The sequence below is a fragment of the Camarhynchus parvulus genome, chromosome 7 (assembly GCF_901933205.1).
Source record: "Camarhynchus parvulus chromosome 7, STF_HiC, whole genome shotgun sequence".
NCBI lineage: Eukaryota > Metazoa > Chordata > Aves > Passeriformes > Thraupidae > Camarhynchus > Camarhynchus parvulus.
In genome coordinates, this window is record NC_044577.1 from 7,069,607 (window position 1) to 7,089,789 (window position 20,183).

Below are 20,183 nucleotides of genomic sequence, written 5' to 3' on the forward strand. Positions count from 1 at the left end.
ACCACTCCTAAAAAGTCTTCAAAAGGTTATTAACAACAGCAATTTTATTTTGCAAAGGCTTGAAAGCATCTAGGGTAAGGTTCTTGAACTCACTGGAAATCTTTTTGGAGTCCAGAAAGTATTTTTAAAAGTTTTGGAAATCCCTTGAGGGAGAGGAGAGTGGGGCATGCACAAGTGATGTTAGAGGTTGTGGAAATATGGGTCTGTGTTTGTGTCTTCTGTTCCTAATGCCTATTTTAGAGTGAATAAGGGACATTAATGTTACTGCCTGCCACCATCTGGAACACATTTGAGTAGATTGTGCTGTTTTGGGGCATGCCTCTGGGATGTAGAATTTTCAGCTGTGAATGGGAGCTGTGCACAAAAACAAAAATGCATTTTATCACTTCAGTCAGTGAATGTCTTTCCTCTCCAAGCCCATATGTGATCCACTGTTTGGTTCCATTGCTCAGAATGTCTGCCACCTTCTACAGACAAAGTAAATGTTGAGACTCTTAATTCATTAGAGAGCCCTGGTTTTTTTAAAGAGAATATTTTAAAATAATTAATGAATTTCTGTGGGATTCTCAAAAGGTATACTAACAGAATTTTACATCTATCAAGTATAGTCAGCATTAGCTATTTTCATATAATTTAAAATAATGTTTGAATATTGTAATAGAATAATAGAATAGAACAGCTCTATTGAGAGAATTTTATGGCTTTGCAATAAATAATTGAAAAATTGCTTCTATGAAACTACACTCAATGCCATAAAATAGCTCTAAATGTACATATACAGCTTCAAGAATAGTAACTTAACTTGAATTGAATTATAGGTCAAGATTTTATTTTTTTACCTATTCTCCTACCTCAGTTCCATAGAAATTGTGTCCCAGTTCCATAGAAATCGTGTGGAAGTCAGCACTCAGATCTTGAAGGATCTTGAGGGATCTTGAAAATTCCAGCTATATGGGATTTGTAATACAAGGGGGGAAAAAAAGAAGTTGCTTATTAACAGTGGTATCCATTGTTTAAAGTAGTTGCTGATTCTGTGCTTCACTGATTTGCCTTCAGCTGAGATGATGCAGTTCAGAGATGCCACTTCAGGGAGAGATTACAAAGCCCATCATGGTCTTTGTACTTTTGATCCCTGCTCTTTCAATCTGTGTCATAGTACTCTGTGTTGAAAATTACTGTCTTCGTCAGCTGTTGATGCTTTTTGGCATGTTTCAGAGTGTCACTAAAACATGAGAGGAATATTTTATCATCAAACAAGGGCTTTACTGTCCCATATGAGAAAGGTCAGCTCCCATAAGCTCGTTCAGGCTGTGCAATGTCCCCTTACTGTAACAATGTGCAATAATGCACTGCTTCATGGTGTCACTGCTGCCAGAACCAGCAAGCTGGCATTTCTTTCTCCAGAACAAGTCAGAGGGCTGGCAACCCAGAGGAGCCAAAGTTTGGAGTCTCCATTTTCTAAGATCGTCTTTTCCTCTTCCTATCTCTACTTTTTTTGTCACTGCGCTCAAGCAGAGTTGATTTGGTGAAAGTACAGGGTGATTTTGTTGGATTTTATAATTTTGTAACTTTCACCTTTCTCACATTCAGTAGTAAAGAAGGAGAAAGATGAGGGTTTGCCATCTATTTGTTAGTATCACCTCATTTTATTCCTTTTGCCTAAGTGGAGCCTGTTACCCAGGGAGGGCACTTGTGCTGCTCAAGCAAAATGTGCTTTTAAAAGCCAAAATCCATCTTACTCATCCACTGGCCACTTTGAGAAAGCAGCCAAAAATAACAGTGCCCCAGAAAGACCTGGGCACTTGTAGGAAACCTGCAACAATACCAAGCACTTTGCATTCCTCCAAGGAATGGTTCCATAGGTGATTTCTGGCACCAGGATGATAGTTCAGTTTCCCATACAGACAAATGCCCATAGTTAGTATTTCACTTACCAGTTTTTCCCTTGATAATTTCACAGGAAAAACAACTGTGGGGTGGTAAATGGTACCTCTGGCTTTGCCAAGCTCACAGCATGGAGTTTAAGATACCCCACCTTTAATACTAGAGCAGAGCAACAGTGATTGTTTTAATTTATTTATTTTTGAAAGGCAGCTATTTCCAAAGCATTTAGGCTTAAAAAAATTAATTGAATCTTGAGATTTTGAGTTCATATTCAGCAATGTTCCAGCAGGGCTATTCAGTAAATGTCTGCTCAGTACTGGCTGTATCAGCAATAGCAAACAAATAGGGTTTACTTATTTAAAGGAGAAAATGGCATAACTTTTGTGCAGGAGGTTGCAGATTGGTCAAATGCACGCTGACTCTTTAGGTAATAATTGCAACATAGTGAAATGCAACCAAAAATGCAATGCTAGAGATTGCATGTTGCTTCTTCCTCATGGAGTAAGGGGCTGTAAATGTTCTTGTAAGTTATCTGAATGGTCAGAATTAGTTCATTAATTTTATTTCATTGAAGGAGGAATTAACTTATGTTTCTTGTTGGTACAGCATTATTTTCATATCTCAGAAAAGAACTGTAGAGGATTATTCTCTACTGAATTGTTCAATATTTATTTCACACAAATGCATCATGAACAATCCAAGGTCACAACTGGCAGATGCAGAAATCTGCTCCAAGGTGCTCTTTTTCTGCAGATATTTAAGAGTATTTTGTCAGAATAATGGCTGTAATAATTTCCAAAGAAAAAAAATATGGAGTAGCCTGCAGCTAAATGAAAGGCTTTCTGGATTTCCCTGTCTCAGTTTATTCCAAATATTTCTTTGGGTGCTTGTCTCTAAGTGTGATTCATTTTTGTCACCACAGCTGCTCCATCTGGGCAAAGCATATATCAGCATAGCTGTGAGCCTGGATGAGAGCTGAGCTAGAGATTGGGATGTCAAGTGCAGCAGAAAAACCAAATATTTGTATTTTTGCCTAGTAATTGCCAATTCTGAATTTACCATAGAGTGCAGGTTGCTATTCTCCGGTATTTGTTTGTTCTCCTAAATGTCAGGTCCAAGAATTTATCACTTGTTGATGTTATCCTGTGGTTTGAGCTGAGGATCTAAAACAGTAACATTTCATGACTTTTGAATTTGTGGGTCAGTTTTGCAGCCTGTGAATTTATTTCCATCCAGAAAGGAATGAGAAAGGGAAAGGAAATTATTTGCACTGTTTGAAAGGATAATTTTCAAAGGCTTCCTGGTTGCTGTTTATTGGAGAAAGAAATGCCTGTCTATGCTGCAGTAATTTTGGGGAGTGTGCCAGGCAAGATATTCTTGTTATAGTTAATTTTCATGCAAATACTCTGGCCTGAAATAAAAAGTTACTAATTTATCCCATCTGTGCTAAAAAGGAACCCCCCCCTCCATCATGAGTGGAGTGAACACTGGTGGATAAGCTTATGGATATCCCAAGGAATATCCCAGCCCTGCAGGGATGAAATCTTCACATTTCTCCATTTTACACATGTTCTTCAGCTTTTGCTCTCAAGGCAAATGATGACAGTGCTACTGAAAATATTCCATGGAACTTTGTGCCTCCCTGACTCTTAGCAGTGCAGTCTCCCCTTATAACACTCAAACTTTAAATGCAGAAAAGCAGTTGTTCTGCGAACTTTTTCAGCTGGAATGGATGGCAAGTTATGATAAGAGATAATTCCCCAAGTAATAACTTTGCACAGAAACCCAGCTAGGTAATGCTTCTTTATTTTGAATTTGATTCTGTGCAGGGTTAACTAGGCTCTGTCACTTGGAATAAGTCACACTCTGGTTGGTTTTAAATTCTGCCTTGTATACAGTATAAATTCAGAAGTCTTTCACATTAAAGGAAGGAGTGACATTAAAGGAGTTAAAACTTCTGCTGTTCTCCTGCTAATGAGCTCAAAAGGGCTTTCATTAATAAAAGCCCAATAATAAGGCATGAATGAGATAATAGCCATAACAGTGTACAAAATACTTGCTTTTAAAAATAATTAGAAGTCATAATTCAGTACAAATTACATGCAGGAGTTTTGTCCTTCACTGTTTTTTCCTAAATATATTCAATAGAACGTTTGCTAAGCCCTGGTGTTGGAACTGTCTGCTTTCAATTGTCTGACCACAGAGAAAGCTGTCAGCTCCTTTTAAAGGTAAAAAGAAAGAAAATGGACCTACACAATGAACCATAGACTGTTGAGGGTTATAAAGTAGAATCACTTTTTTGCCCAGTAGAGGTTAGATTGCAAGTCAAAGCTGCTACACATCTGAAGGTTATTTGCTGGGAGCATCAGAGCATTTCAGGACACTGGTTATACTGGAGCAGACCCATTTTGGCTGTGAAAGAGGCAAAGGATGAGGGAGAACCCAATTTTTACATTAGATTATCCAAGTTCAAGTCTCTCTTGCACGCAGGTGGTCTGCCTTTGCCAGGAAAGACTGGATTTCTTCTTGGCTCTAGAGGACTCTTGGAATAAGGCTCTCTTATCTGGGCCATCTCCTGGTCCCGTGTGACAGTTTGTAGCTGCTTAGCCACAGTTTTTTAAATATGTAATCCATCAAGTTCTGCCCAAATTTCTGTACTTTATCATGGGAATTTCTGTACTTTATTGTGGGAGCACATGATGGTAGTTGCCAGTAATTTAAAATGCCTGCTGTGCAGCCTGATAACACCTAATTGATAAGGGCAAAGCCCTGACAGACTGATATGCACAATAACTGTTGAAGAACCCAGAGAACACAGGTGTGAAATTCTGCCTCCAAGGATGCCAAAATCAAACCAGCTGTGCAGCTGTAGGCAGGTGCTGCACCACTGATAACAGGACTGGGAATGCTGCAATGGGGAGAGTGGCTTCAGCAGTCAATTGTCACCCAGACCTCAGGTGTTAAGGGTGAATTTTGTGCTGAACTGTCCAGTCACTTCAGGGTTGTTATTGCTCCCCTTACTGTCACACTCTAAAACTAAAATTGTTTTGAGGCAGGTAGAGTGTCAGGTTTCTTGCTAGGGAGCCATGAAAGTTAGGAGAGGGGATATCTCCTCATGGTTCTGGTTTTCTCTCCACCAGTGACAAGGTGTAGGAACTTGGTTCTGTAAATTCTGCTATCAGTGGGGTTTGGTTAGCAGTTTTTTGGGTTATTTTTAACTGCTGTAGTTTAATCCAATGTGAGATGTGAAAACTGTCTAGAGATGGAGCCTTTAACTGTAGGAAAGAAAAATCCATTACTAAGAAGGAGGAAAAAACACCCAAAACCTGAAAAACCAAAAAATATTTGAGCAGGCAGATATAAAGAACTATACTGGTCTAATATGAGAAAAGAACCCAGTTGTATTGGAGGTGTTTCTTCTTACCCAGACATAAAAAAGAAACATCACACTCCCTTTGACCAATAGAATGCAAACTGCAGTTAAGAAAAAGTGAGAAACTTTTGGTATTGAGAAAGTGAAAATTTGCAATCATTCTATTTATGCACCCAAATTTAGTGGAATTTTAGCATGACAATTCATGATCCTGTTGTGGTTTTGGGGGTTTTTTTAAATTACTTTTTCTATCTTGATGTGATCTGATCTAAGATTTTAAAAGTCTGGTAGCTTTTAGTTTTAATTACTGCTAGTTGTTCATTGAGGAACTGTATCAAACATGAGCCTTGCCTTGCCTGAGTAAGAATATTTGCTTGTATCACAAAAACATCCTTAACCTGAGGAGTGGCAGACAGGTGACACCAAGATTAATTGGTTAGTAATTTGCTGTTGACATAATATAGAAATGAAATTTGGCAACTCATGTCCAGTTGCTTCCTCTACCTTTTTGAAACTCCTTCTACACAGACTCCAGAGCACATGTCAGTACATGGTGCCCTCTTCCAAGAACAGCAACTTCTCACCGGATCTCTGGAAGGCACAAGCATTAAAGGAAGATCAAGAGAGGCTTAAACAGAAGTGCAGTGGTGTTTTTGGAAAAACATTTGAGTATTAAGGTTTGGGAAACTGCCCAAGAGCTGGCTTGCCTACTGGGATGTTAAAAGTTGTGGTTAATGAGTGGCATATCTGGTGGTGCTGTTGCTCAGCTCAGGAGATGTGAGGTGGCTTTTTCAGAGCACTGTTGTTGTAGCCCATACCTGTTCTCCCAGTGACTCACTTTTCTGTCGTTGCAGAGAGAGACCTTTTTGGAGCAGAACCTTTTGACCCTTTTAGCTGTGGAGCAGGAGATTTCCCTCCAGACATTCAGTCCAAACTAGATGAGATGCAGGTAACTACTGTCTTATGTGGGTTTTGTTGGCTGTGTGCCCATTCTTGAAATACATGCTTGCCATATTCTGAAAATGTGTTCCACAAAGCACACACCAATGCACGCACAAGCCCCTATTTCTGACTATTCCTTCTGTAAGTTTATCTCCTGGTCTTTGAGCTGGAGTTTGGGTTTGCCTCAAGAGCCCCACCTGGTACCAATAGAGTCAGCTACACTAATGAAGAATTTCTCAGCAGTGTAACCAAAATGGTTTGGGAGCTGTTACCTGGCAAGGGACTGAGAGAGCTGAAAAAGAGAGCTGAGCCAAGAGCCCTTCAGATCCCACCATCAGCAATCTCCACCATCTCAATGTACCCTCCTCAATGGCATCGCTTTGGTTTCTCACAGCATTGGGCAGACTTAGGTGCTTCTGAGGCCATGGCAATTTTTTTGCTGCCTTTAAAAACAGCTCTATGGCACCCTGGAGCAATTAAACCCTTGAGAATTGATTCAAGAATTCTGAACTGTTGTGTTTTTATCAGAAAATGTTTGTTGATTCTGAAACGCTCAACATCATCCATTCAGTTATTGACCCAATTGTGAAACAATTCTAGGAGAAAGTCCTCAAGTTTTGGAACAAGTGATGCTCTGCAGTCAGACTTTCAAAACTTCTAGTTCCTTGCCAGCTTATCTCTAGTATTTTTTAAGCAGCCTGCCAGCAAAAGAAGAGGCTGGAAATAATGGAAATTTCAATTTCTAGGATCCTGGCTCCTCAGCAGAACATGTTCCCAGGGTTTCCAGCCCTCTTGTCTCTTAGGAGCCAACAAAGTCCAAGAGCATTTGCTTTCAGGCTCCTTCTGTTCCTGTCTCCTGCCTAGAGAGCAGCAGAGGCTTTTTAAAGTGACTTAAATAAGATTGAAATACCATTTCATTTTCCTGAGTACATTTCCTTTTCTTTGTCAGTTCAGGATGGTTCCACTTCTACTCACAGTGAAGTAAGAAATTTAGCTTCTTGGTCCTCCATATAATTTCAAAGAGCAGCTAAAAGCTAAACGTGTCCTCTTTGCAATTCCAACAACATGCTGGTGTTTTGTGAATGCCATAATGTTGTTACCAAGCCCTTGAAAACAAACCTCAAATCTTACAGCACCTCCCATTGAGATATTACCAACATTTCCATTGTGTTAGGGAAAAATAAATGGTAGCAACTGTGGTTACCACTAATAATGGTATGTCAATATTTAAATGTCACATATTAAGTTAATATAATATAACAGGTAATATAATATTACATGTTCCTATACAGGTAATATTTTAACAATAGTTGGAATTGTTTGCTTATAACACTACAGGGTGCTGTACTCATAAAAAAATCAGGCAATGGAGTAGTAAAGGTATTTATCAAATATGTTTGAAGTCATGAAATGAAAATCTCCCATCATTGTTTGTACTCTCTTGATCTAAAAAAAGGAGACAACCAGTCAATAACAAAACCCCCAAGCATTAGAGTGTTACTGTGTCCTGTTGTGAAGAAAGGCACTCCCCCCCAGCATATCAGCCATTCACTAAAAATTAATTAGTGGGCCTTTATGTGGGCACAAAACTTGACTTTTATGATCCAGCTGAGAACAAGTGTACAGCTTCAAGGGTATGAAAAACCCCCATATTCTACCTTGAGCCAGAGCAAAATACATGATTGAAACATGTTTTTCCTAATGTCTCTTTTATCTTCTTGTGCTTTCCTGGGTGCACAGCGTCAGCGATGGTTGGTATATCATATTTTAATAATGGTATTTAAAGCATTTACAATTGAAATGTGCACGTGTTTGTCTTGTGTTCCTATTTTTATGTCTACTTGTTTATGTATCAAAATTTCAAGATTTATGTTTTGTGTATAGAACTCTGAGTCAGGGCCATTTTCATTTTTAGGGGTCTACAATCTCTAAGTTAGGACAGCTGATGGTTGTTTTCTTTACTCTGTCTTGCCAGGTGCTAATACTAAGCCTTTGTTTTCACTGCTTTTTGTGTTCCCTGTGTACTTGTGAAATCTCCAGTTGTCATTATCAGATTGTCACTAGTAAAATGGCTTAAGCAAAACCTTTAGTGCAGAGATTGTGTTAGTACAACCACATTTGAGAGCAAGTCTTTGTTTGAACATATTGATTTAAAGCTTTTCAAGGAGCAGAAGCAGCTGTGCTAGTCTCAACAGCTGTTAGACACAGCCTTTGAGGAAGGTGAGAGCACAGAACATAACATGCTCTGGAAATCCAGCAATGAGAAATGTGGAAGAGAAATGTGGGCTTCTCTTATTGTGTGAAATGCAAAGTGAATGAATCTGTCATCTTTGCATTATGGAAGCACAGCCTGGGTTTCAGTAATTATGGATTCTGTTAGATCTGTGAAGGTAAGTGTTTTACAGACACCTAGCAAATAGCTCCAGGTATAAACTTCCTGCACTGTGGTGTTGAATGCAGCTCAGCCTGCAGTGAGGATGGGCCAGCCTCATTGGAGCAGCCCAGTCCAGACTCTCTTAGCCTGTTTCTTGTGAGGAACATGTGAGGTGCCTCAGCACACACACCCCATGTGCAGAAAAGGTGTCCTGATCTGGCCTTGTGCTTTTGGAAACAAAGTGGGAGAGGAGAGCCCAGCGCAGAAGAGGCACTGGAAAATCAGCTCTTGAGTGTAGTGGGTGCTTTTCCTTTGCACCCTGCATTCTGAACTTCGTGAGATCAGATTAAGTTCCCTGGCCTCTAGGGGAACACTCTTATTTTTAAACTTCAGTGAGGATCCAAATTTCACAGTTAAGCTTTCTATTCCATTTCTCAGTCCAATCTCTGTTGATCTTTTTGGAGAGCTTAAAACTCAAACATTTGCCGAGATGTGACTTTTATAGCTCAGGCCTCTTTCTGATGGCTGTCCAACCTCCTGTTTCCCTGCACCCTTATGCTGAAACATATTTCCATCTTTACTTTGACTGTGTCCAGACATTAATAAAATGAATATCTACTTTCCCAGAAATCTTGCAGTGAGGAGAAGTTTCCCTGGATCATGAATCACACCAGCAGCAGCTGCTTTAATTTATTAAAATCTTAAGGTAGTTAATATCAGAAAGCTTCCAGGAGCTGCAAGCCATTCTCCCTGCATGCCCTGAAGCAGTCAGTAGACTTGACATCTTTCCATCTCAAATAAGTTATGCTCAGCCCTCTAAATGCTCTTCTCAGAGATATGTAAATTTGTCATTGCTTCGTTGGGTTTGTGCTGACTTAAGCTCATTGAGAGAAGTCACTGTGAAGTGATAAGTGAGTGAACTTCTGATTGACTCTGGCAAATTTATCTCCTGATAAAGTGCAAGTTCTTTGTCTTGTACTGCTTATGGTTTTAACCAGAGTAGCTCACATCTTTCTATCCTTGACTCCAGAAAAAGGCTGGTTTTGGAACAGGGATTGGTTTTGAGCTAAGTGAAAACAAGCTTTGCTCCTCTCTTTAGGACATCAATCACATCCCTTAGTACAATACCATTACTTAGTAGGTAACTAAACTGCTCAGTCCTTGTGTTAAAATGCCTCTAAAGTAAAAAAGCTCCTTGAGGAGGACACAAACACAGAAAAAAAAAGGCACAGTATAGATGCACTCTTTATAGCCCTTCTTGTTCGCTGTCCTGGCCAGCGCCATGGCGTGGCCTTTTTCAGCATTCCCTGAAAATTCACTTCATGTCTTCCACTTAAATATCCAAGAGAAAAAAAAAATCTAGATTTTACATTCCTTTAATGAAAGGAATGCCCATCTGGCCACCTGGATTGCTTTGATGTCTCCCTGTGCTGTTGGGCTTTTTGGCCTAGTGGTTGTCATGGAAGTTTGAGGCTGCTTGGAAGTGCAGAATCTGACATTGATGGTCGTGGGTTTGGTGTGGCTCAGAAGTGACCATGGAAATGCCATGTCCCTGTTACAGACAGGAAGGTGCATGAGCTGTTGTTCTCAGGAACAGCACCTGGCAACCACAGCACTGATTTATTTCAGCATAGACAGTTCATTTTGGTAATAAAGTTAAAAAGCTTTTTTAATCATTATGATCCATAAAGAGCAGCAATCTCTACTGAACAGATTAGCATTGATCACATTGCAAATATGTGGAAATGGAATTGTTTTAAATGCAAAATATCACAGCTTGAGAAGGACTAAACAGGAGTGGGGGGAAGTGGCTGGAGTAAAGCTGCAGAAGGAAAGGCCAAGGAGGCCACGGTTCTTCAAGAAAGTGGAAATAGTTCTAAGTCATAGCAAACACAAGCAAAGTGCTAAGGGACAGAATATCAGTTTGTGTGGAAAAAACTTGACATGCTCAACGTAAGTGCAGTGAGATGAGTGTATTTCCAAAATGCATCATCTGATTTCCTCTTTGCTTGCTGGAAAGAGGGCACTGGAAGTGAAGCCACTTAAGACACCAGCAAACTGTGCTTAACAGTAAAAATAAGATAAAAATTAGAGTGGACAGGAATGAGATGGATGTTCAGTGAAGGCTCTGGCTGGCTCAGGATGAAGGTCTCTATCCTTGTCAAACCAGTTGTTGGTGATTTCTGCTGTTGGAGCACATCAAGCAACCTCTGGTTGAAGCACCAACAACAGTCCCTTATTGCTGTATCCCTTTACAAACTCAAAAGTGGAAGCAGCCTTCGGATACTTCGGAAGTTGAGCATCCTAGGCACGCTGTAACTGCAGGGTTTAAAATGTTACAGATTAGACCCTAGGGCTAATTCTCTGAATTCTCCTTCTAGGTAAGCAGTCCTCCTTTGACTGCAGTTACATCAATTAATTTACCCTTTGGGGATGTGAACACTGTCTGTTTGTAACAGGATGTGTTTCACTTGGAATTTCACCTACTGTTCGCTTGAAATGTCTTCTGCATTTAATGTTCTTCCTTTTAATCATTTGGAAAATGCAGAGAAAAAAAAAAGGAAAAATCTTAAATATACTAGTGAGCCTTGGCAGCACTGTGTCACCCAGGTAGAGCAAACTGGGTAGCACAGTTGGGGAATGTTAACACCTCAGTGCTGCTACTTGCTCAGCTTCTTATGGTATGGATCTGCCTTTAGGAAACTGCAGCTTTTACTTGGAAATTCTCAGACTGTTTAGTAAGTATTGCCAGGAGGTTTGTTCTGTTTTTCCATATTATTCTCCTGATAGCAGTAGCTGGCAGGGTTTTAGATATTCATACACTTTTCAAGTGTTAGCCTGTGATTTGAATTTGTTTGAAATTAAGCTGGTTTGACTTGGGATTTATCTTCTAAGCCCAAAAGGTATGGTCTTAAGGTACTGCTGTGCATGTGAGGGAAAGACTTGAGTTTGTGCCTAATCCCCACACAGATGGTTTTACAAAAAGATTTATCTTGTTTACAAGATATTTCCTTGATGAAAGGAGCTGTTATTGATTTCATAGCACACAATCAACACTCTCACTGAACAGAGCACTGCTACAGCTGCCATGGAGTTGATGGCATGGCATTTCTAGTCAGAACCCCGTTTCCAATTGCTTAAACCTTCAAAGTACTTTCACCCAACAGACTGAAATTTTCTTGACTCCAAGGTGACTTTTGAGGGTCAAGCCACAATTATTCAGCTTCTTTTAATGCAAAAAGAGAAATGAAAATAAGAGTGGTTTTCCTGTATTAAAAGTGCAGTTGTTACTTTAGGACTGGTATGAACGAAGTACTTTTAGCAAGCTAAGCATCTATGAAAGCATACAAAATAAAAAGTATTTGTAGAATGAATTTCTTTTCCATAGAGGACGTGGTAGCATCCGGCTTATAATCTTTTTTGTGTTTCTATTGATAAAATGAATGTGAGCAAACTCAGGAATTTTGGTGTGAACTTTTAAAGCAACTCACTGCACTTCCAAAGTACCACTGTGTTTTATTTTACTGAGTTACATGCCTTTAAAAGGCACAGTTTCTGCAGTTGCAGTTGAGCAAGTATGATTCTGTCTGCCTTTTTCATTAAGCTTAGATGGCAGTCAGCAGTAAATGTCACTTTAACAGCACTGGGAGCAATTCAGAGCACCCTCTGAGGTGGGGTAGTCAGCACTTTTTGTTGGGCTGCTCTTACAGCACCACAGAACGTAGGAGACACCTTGTATCAGTAACAATGTCCATGTCATACCTCTACTTTCCAATATAAATCTTCTTTAATATTACTCAGGAACAACATGGTGCAAGTCAAACTTGGTTGGATTTCTGTCAACCTATAGACAAGAATATTCAATATTGTTATTCTATAATATTTTCTTCACTTATGTACATACTGTAGCTATGCTTTTGCATGGTGTGCATCTTTTATGAGTTAGCCGCTAAGACTTACGAAAAAGTGGCTGACCAAATAATGTAAATATTTGTGAATTCAGGCTGAAGTATCATTGCAGTTTGTCTGCCTAAAGATATGCTTGGATTTAAATGTTTTTACAAGGAGAATGTAATCCTCCAGAACTCACTTGGCTCTTTACTAATGATGTCTTGTTTCATTGCAGGAGGGGTTCAAAATGGGATTAACTCTTGAAGGCACAGTATTTTGTCTTGACCCACTAGACAGCAGGTGCTGATGCCAAGAAAGTCGATGTGAATTTCCTCCACAGTGGGTTTTTTTTATTTCTGAACACGTACTCACAGATACTATCCATGTGCCAAAAATTGCTTTTTTCAACATGTAAACTCTTGTGAGGCTTGCTTCTGTAAAAATTCAACTTATTTCCAGTCTTTCCCTGTACAAATGTAAAAAGTTGTATTTGTTTATGAATTATGGATGAAATTATGCTGTTGTGTTTCTTTCTGTCACATTTTGGCCCAAGTTTACTATGCTTTATGGCTATTAGCTTGGAGAAGTTCTTCAGAAAGGTCACTCATACCTCTCTCTCTGTCTCTCTCTCTGCAAATGTGCAGGCATGAATTCTACATAATACTTTACCTGGCAGCATTTTGAAATTATGCTTTTAAGGTATTATTTAATATTCAAGCAGTAAAATTATTAATATCTGCTACAAAAAATTCAATTTGCAGTGAAAAAAGCATAAAATGCTAACCATTACTATATGCTTCAAAAGTAAATCTGGATGCAGTGTGATTGATTTCCATCACTGTGTGTGGTTACTACCCTGTATGTCTGATGTCATTAGTTTATACAATCCAGATTTTAGGTCCTTCATTCATGTTTGAGAAACCAACAAGTTGCTAGTCTGCTAATTAGTGCTTAATGAGCCTAGAAGAACTGCTAAATTGCAGAATGGCAAAGCAACTGCCCTTTGTTTTGATATTTTATAGCTGAAGTGTAAAGTATATATCTTGGAATCCATTACATGCTAGCCATAACTTAAAAGGAAGATTATGGTCCTGCATTTACTTAGGAACTTGTGTAATTTTGTGTATAAGCAGGCACTGGGCTCAGTTCTGTAATTACTTTCAACACCTGAGTGTTTACAGACAGGCTCTGTTGAGTATAATTCTTTTACTCTCTTCTTTACTGTTCCATGTCTTTAATTTCTGCAGAGAAACAACTCTAAGTCCTTTGTTATGAACAAACCCACTGGGTGTGTTCATGTTACAGAAATACCTGCACACCAAAATTCTCAGCTGCTGGCGAGATGAATGCTGACATGTCTATGCATACTCTTCATTAATCTTTCTCATAAGCAATAAAACACCATCTTAAAGCTATCTCAGAAAATTATTATCATGAGTTTAATTCAAAAACTTTCCAACCTTTAGTACTTTCCCTTCAAAGCATAAAAATGTGGAAACCCCCCTCAAAATTTTCAGATTTTTTTTTGTAAGAGGCTTTTTGCTGGCACTTATAATTTTGTCCTTAAGAGTCACAGTTTACACCAAAACCACATTTTTCAATTTCATCACGAGTATTTTTATGCCTTGTTCAACAAAGTACTTGTGCATGTGCCTTTGGAGTCCTCTAAAAGAATGGGATTATTCCTTTGCTGGGTTTGACACATCCTCAGGTACCTTGCTGGATTGGGGCCTTAACATCCTACATTACATTTGTCTTCCTCTCTCTCATTCTGAGTTCATCATTCATATAGAGTATTATAGAGAAATATATATATAAAAAATATATGAAATCACTAACAAATAGAATAGTATATGTTTCATAAAGAAAAGTCTTTATAATTTTGTTTGTCATATAGTATTTTCGAATTTGTATAATGAGGATGTTTAGTAGCCATAGCAATGGCCTTTTTTAACAAATAGAATTTGTATTTTTATTGTACTTTAAAAAGCTTTACATAATAAGCATCTATTTAGTGGTCATTTATTATCAATGGTAACACTAATATAATATTTGCACATTTTAAGAAACCTTTTTCGTTACAGATTTTTATGATAGTTGACTGCAAATGGCATGGTTAAATCTTATATACCTGGTCAATACATACAAAAATACTTAAATCAACACAACAGTGCATTTTTAATTTTTATGTGATCCAATTGGAAACTGTATTTCTATGTAATCTCAAATGTCTGTTTAATTTTGCCTAAAATAAATGTTTTTAAATAAATTGCCTCCTAGAACACAGTGTTCATTCACTAAAATGCCCAGCTGGAAGGTAGGGTGGGGTGGTGCTTAAATATTGGGCTGGATCTGCCACAAAAGAGGGTTTAGTGCTGGAATGGGTTAAAAGTCACCTTTGGAAAGGATCTGATCTCAGACAGGGTAGAATGACTTTATTACCGAGTTTGGGCTAATCTGCAATCAGCAGAGGAAAATCTTGTTCTAAATACGGCTGTATAACACTGACAATTAGGGAGTAACTCTCTCTGCAGTGCTTCCTGGATTTAATTGACTTTTCTTTTTGTCTTTTCTTCGCCCATACTTCTCTGCTCAATATACTTGGCTGCTGACTGACTATTTAAGGAGGGAAGAATAATAATTGAAGTTTTCCTGAGCTTAGAAAACAATCTCTGTAACCCAGGCTTGTTAATGGCACAGGCTGCTGCAGATGGTGTCAGCACTTCTGAGAGAAGTCATCTGAAACCATCTGGTAATTTCTTCCCTTGTAAAACTTCCCTTCAAGCTAATGCTCAAAACCCATCTAAGCACTTGGATTTGTGGCAGTGGGGCTTGAACACCCATGGGAATGGGTGCTGGCAGGTAAGGAGCACACATCACCATCTCCTGTGAGCTGTGAGCACGAGCTGTCCTTCCCTGCTGCTGTCAGTGTTCTCTCCCAGGCAGAAAAGCAGCACCTTGTGCCACATCTGCACTGCTGCTTTGAAATACCAGGCTGGAGCAGCCAGAGGAGCCTGGGCCACCGTTCTTACTCTGCTCAGAGGGAGGGGGATGCTGCTGCTGCTCACAGCACAGTGTTGGTTGTGGGAGTTGTCTTGCTATAGAGAGAAACACACACCATCTACTAGGTTAGAGATATGGTCAGGAACAAGACCCTTTTTTACTTGTAAATTGCAACAAAAGTAAAATACTTCATGTATTTTATTCAGCTTCATGCTGCCTGTTTTGCCAACACTTTTTTCTTTCTTTTGGATGCTTTTTTCTTCCATTTCTGTTTTTTTTCTTCTATAAACTGTGATCACTCTGCTGACCATGCTAACTGTGGCTGTGTCACTTCTGGACATGTAATAGTAGTTTTTGGTTCCACTTGAATGTCCAGCAACTCTCCTGGCCTGTCATACCAAGCTATATTAACATCTAGAAACAGGATTCTTTACATTCCTTGTTTTCCTATGATATGAACTAATTTTTTCTTCCTACCTGCCTATCACGGTATATCTGAGTGAATGAGCGGCTTAGGTTAGAGTTATGAAGTCAAACAGCTGAAATATGGTGAGTTGGGGTTTTCTTTTTTTAACCTTTGATAAATCTCTGAGCATCATTGCAGGGTGTTCTTGGCCTAACTTGTCTTTGCTTCCAGCGGGTCTGCAGGTGGCTCTTGCCCTTCCATGTGATAGATGGGATTTGTGCTAAACATAAAATTGATCAAATTGCTCAAATTGGTAAAGATAAAATCTTTCATGTGGTGACAGGAATTATATTCCATTCTGGCTTCACAGATGGAATGGAGAAATTCTCACACTTGCAGAAGTGTGGTCGTGTAATCCCAGAGGTGATTGAATGTGCCTAGGAATGGGGCTGGCTCTGAGACTTCATTATGAGGATTAATTTTCAATTTGTGGAACTAGGCATGGTCTCATTCTCACTGAGCAACTCTGCTTCACAGAAAGAGTCTCTTCTGCAAAGGAAGAGATTGTCACTGCCCGAGAAACCTCTGCTTAACCACACAGAGCCCCTGTCTGCACTGTATCTCATTTGTCACTAGAGATCGTCACCCTTTGGACACCCTCTAAAGAGAGGAGATGTGGTAAGAGTTGCAGGCAAGCTCTGTTTTCTTATTTTCACACTTTGGGGTTTTGTTGTTGCTTTTTAAAATTAGAGGATGTAGAAGTCACAAGTAAAAAAGCCCTCAGAATAACTGGCCATATGTTTTAAAATGCAACTGAAAATGCCTGTAGGTAGGTGTTTGGTGAGCTTCAGCTAAAAGGCAGCAAGTGAGCCTTGGTACTTCATTAGCCTGCTTTTCCCCCATTTCTTTTAAAACAAATTCTTAATGAGAGACTGATGCATGAGTTGCACAGTGAGCTGGTGAAAAACTGGTGAGCAGTTGTCATAAATGAAATAGAGACCAGGATTTCAACTCTCTGGGTTTGTTCAGGTATTTCAGAAGGGTAAGGCAGCGTCTGAGGGAAAGCCTGACATTTGTAATACGTGCTGCCTTCCTGGGATGCTTCAGCATGCACCAAGTGGTGGTGCATAGATTAAAGAAACTGCACATTTATTTATTCATCAGACCAAAGCACTTTCTGGAAGTACAAGACACAGTGGGATTCATGGAGTGCATATGTAGTTCATGTCTGTGATGGAGTAAAGCTTCCCAAACATATGAATATGTAATTTAACTCTTGTGTTTAAGAAATTTCCCAAGAATCTAATTTCTATATAGTTTGGGATAATAAACCCTGAGGTTAAGTCTCCTAAAGAGGACTCTGGAATGGACTGAGCTTATTTTAAGTCTCATATGAATGACAGTAACCAAAGTCAGCAGATTTCAGCCTTTAGACTCTTTTTTTCTTGTTTATTTTTTTCACCTCACGTTTTCCACTGTTTATTACAGCAGAGCTTATGCCTTGCAATAAGGATTAAGAAGGAGCAGAAACAGATTAGGAAGGAAGTATAGAAGAAAATCAAAAGGGCACAAAATATCTTGTGCCAACATTAAGCAGTTCAGTCACACTGCATTTTTGTGAGACTTCACTGATGCGAGAACTTCTCTCGTTCTGCCCCATCACTTTTTGTGCTATCTCAGGGTTGCACAAGGGCTGCCAAGAAGCAGATTTGCCATGTCTGCAGCCCCCAAGAACTGCTCTTGGAGCTGTTGGAGTGTGCCAGAAGCAAGGGATATTGCCTCACACAGAGTAGGTAACCAGAGTGAGCCTTGTCCGCGATGCTGCTTGCTGCAAGCTCCAGTCTCTATGTATTTATCCAATTTTCTAGTTGTTTGTACCATATTAAAAACCTGGCTACGTTGCATGTCTGACAAAGGCATGCAGAAGGGAGCTGTACTAAGCCATCACAAAAGTTCTTTAGCTAATTGCCTTTATTCTAATACTGATTGGAAGGCATGACAGTCATCCATATTTTCTAAATGCCTGTTAATAAAACTTTTATATAAATTAATCTCCTTATAAGAACTTTCCCAAAAGAGGAGTCTTAGGATAGACCCTTTCAAATTTTCATTGGTTCAGTTTCCTTTGCAGATTCATGCTACACACAAGCTTCTCTGACCAAAAAGAAACTCAGAAATTCTGTTCAACGTGAGTACTTCTAAAAGCTACCTCTGGTTTTACCATGTGTGACATTTAAATTGTGGCAAGTTTTATTTCTTTTATGATTGTATTCTGTAAGCATTTTATTCAGTAAAAACAAGATGCTTTTTGAAGCTTCTGCACCATATTAGATTTGGAATATATTAAGCGTGTTTCACTGAAAAGAACTGAATGAGCTCTCCAGGGATCTAAACTGGTTGGCTTTGGAAAATTATTGTGCATTTTAAATATTTTGGTGTGTTGTATTTTGGGGTTTTTTTTAAGAAACTTCATTGTTTTCAAATAAAGCAATCCTTGATGCTGAAAAGACAGAAAATCCTTCTGTGCACTGCAATAGGATAAGGATCTAAAGGTAATATGGTTCATTGGTGGGGAAAAAGCAACAAAACTTATTTGAAGGGCCTGGATAGATTAGAAATCTGAGATTTTTTTCCTCCTTCTCATTAATATTTAGAGTATGCAAGAACATTATCATTCCTGTACATACTTTGCTGTGTTTTTTGTGGTGGAAAAGAGCCCCATAATGGCAGATTAAAGTCACCTACCGTGCAAACAGTGCAGAAATGGGGTTCCCCTGTTTTTGTAACAGGGAAACTATGAAAAAGCCAGAATAAATCTAAGTTTTTTAAACACTTTGACCCTGTAAAATACTGACATGATCACTTGTGGTTGATAAACCTGGGATGCAAAATGAGCAACTACACTTGGCAACAAAGGTAAGAGTTTTCAAGGTAGGTGAGTGAGAAATTGTACAGGAGCATGAAATGCTCTGTGGGACTGCTTGTGTGACTGGGCTCAGCTGTGCTGCACTCATGAGTCAGGCTGTATTTATGTAGCTTAGCTGCTGATCTGCTCTACTGCTACTGAGAAGCAAAAAAAAAAAAAAAAAAGTTAACAAAAACATTTAAATCCTTGATGCTGTTTCCAGATTTTGAGTCAGATTGTCTCCTGATGAAAAGTGTTAATATTGATTTTACAAGTTGCTTGTCTGTTTTCACATCTCTAAGGTTTTAGTGAGTCTGCACCATAAGCTGTCCCTGAGGGTGTTAAGTATTTTTAGCACTCACTGTGTGTATTTTGACAGAACCTGTAGATTGTGTAATATCTGATGTAAAGGCTGAACAAGGCTGTGATCTGTGTCATCACAGTTGCACGTTGTGGTAACATGGCAAAGGCTTGATGGATGAAATTTGGAGTAATATAATCTCATAGAAGATTCCACTATTTAATAGCCCTTTTCAAAGTAGGTATTTTAAAATAATGGAATCTTATTGAAGTCTGAAACATGTGACTGGAGAGCTAAGTAAACAAGATAAATCGCCTCTTGGCATTCTAATAAATAAACCAGTAAGGCCATTAAAGCCACATGAGTCATAGAGCCATAATGAATTTACATGAAACTTAGGAAAACAGCAATTTGTTTTCTCAGGACCACTGATTCGGTCTCTCAGACCTCCCTGGCTAGGAGGTTGAATGCCAAAGGGAAAAAAATCCCACACAATATTCTAAATGATATTTTATTCTGGTGCAGGGGTCATCCTGAATCTTGGTGTGTGCTCATAAGCAAACTGTTATTGTGGGAAAAGATACAGGGAAGCAGTGAGAAAGCTGATAAAAGATGAGAAAGTTAGTGTTAGGTTATAAGCAGGAAAATCCTGAGTTTGCATGACCCCACAGCCCACAGAAAACACTCACATGATGCTTAACTGCTCTGAGAAGACATTCAGAGCATCTGTGAATGTATAGCTAAATGCCACTGAGCAGCATCTATCAAGTGTCTAAAACTACTGTGTTGCAGATGGCTTTCATCTTTCAAAAAATGTGTGGACAAACTGTTTACAATATTTGAAATTATATTTGCTCATTGATCTGTCCACACTGGAATGGGAATACTGCACACATGCAAAACAAGGGTGCTGCAAGCTTTCCTTCAGAGGCTGATGCCTCAGAGGGACCTCTGGAGTCAGGAGGGGCAGTTTGGGGGGGCTCAGTGGGGAGGTGCTCCAGCTCTGCAGCTGCTGAACGGGGATACAGATTAACAGAGCTGACAGGGTTTGTGGAAATGTCAAGTCAATCTCCATCAGGAGTTCAAGCACAAGGCATTGAATGT

The 20,183-nt window shown here is 39.2% G+C and overlaps 1 protein-coding gene across 1 annotated transcript in view; it reads left to right on the top strand.

The window, feature by feature from the left end:
* GULP1 (GULP PTB domain containing engulfment adaptor 1) overlaps positions 1 to 14,733 on the top strand; it is a 141,168-nt gene extending 126,435 nt beyond the window's left edge. The window contains exons 11-12 of the mRNA XM_030952284.1: positions 6,112 to 6,206; positions 12,700 to 14,733. Of these exons, the coding sequence (XP_030808144.1) occupies positions 6,112 to 6,206; positions 12,700 to 12,771 (167 nt within the window). The 3' untranslated portion in view covers positions 12,772 to 14,733. The remainder of the gene's footprint in view (positions 1 to 6,111; positions 6,207 to 12,699) is intronic.
* Positions 14,734 to 20,183: the final 5,450 nt, after the last annotated feature.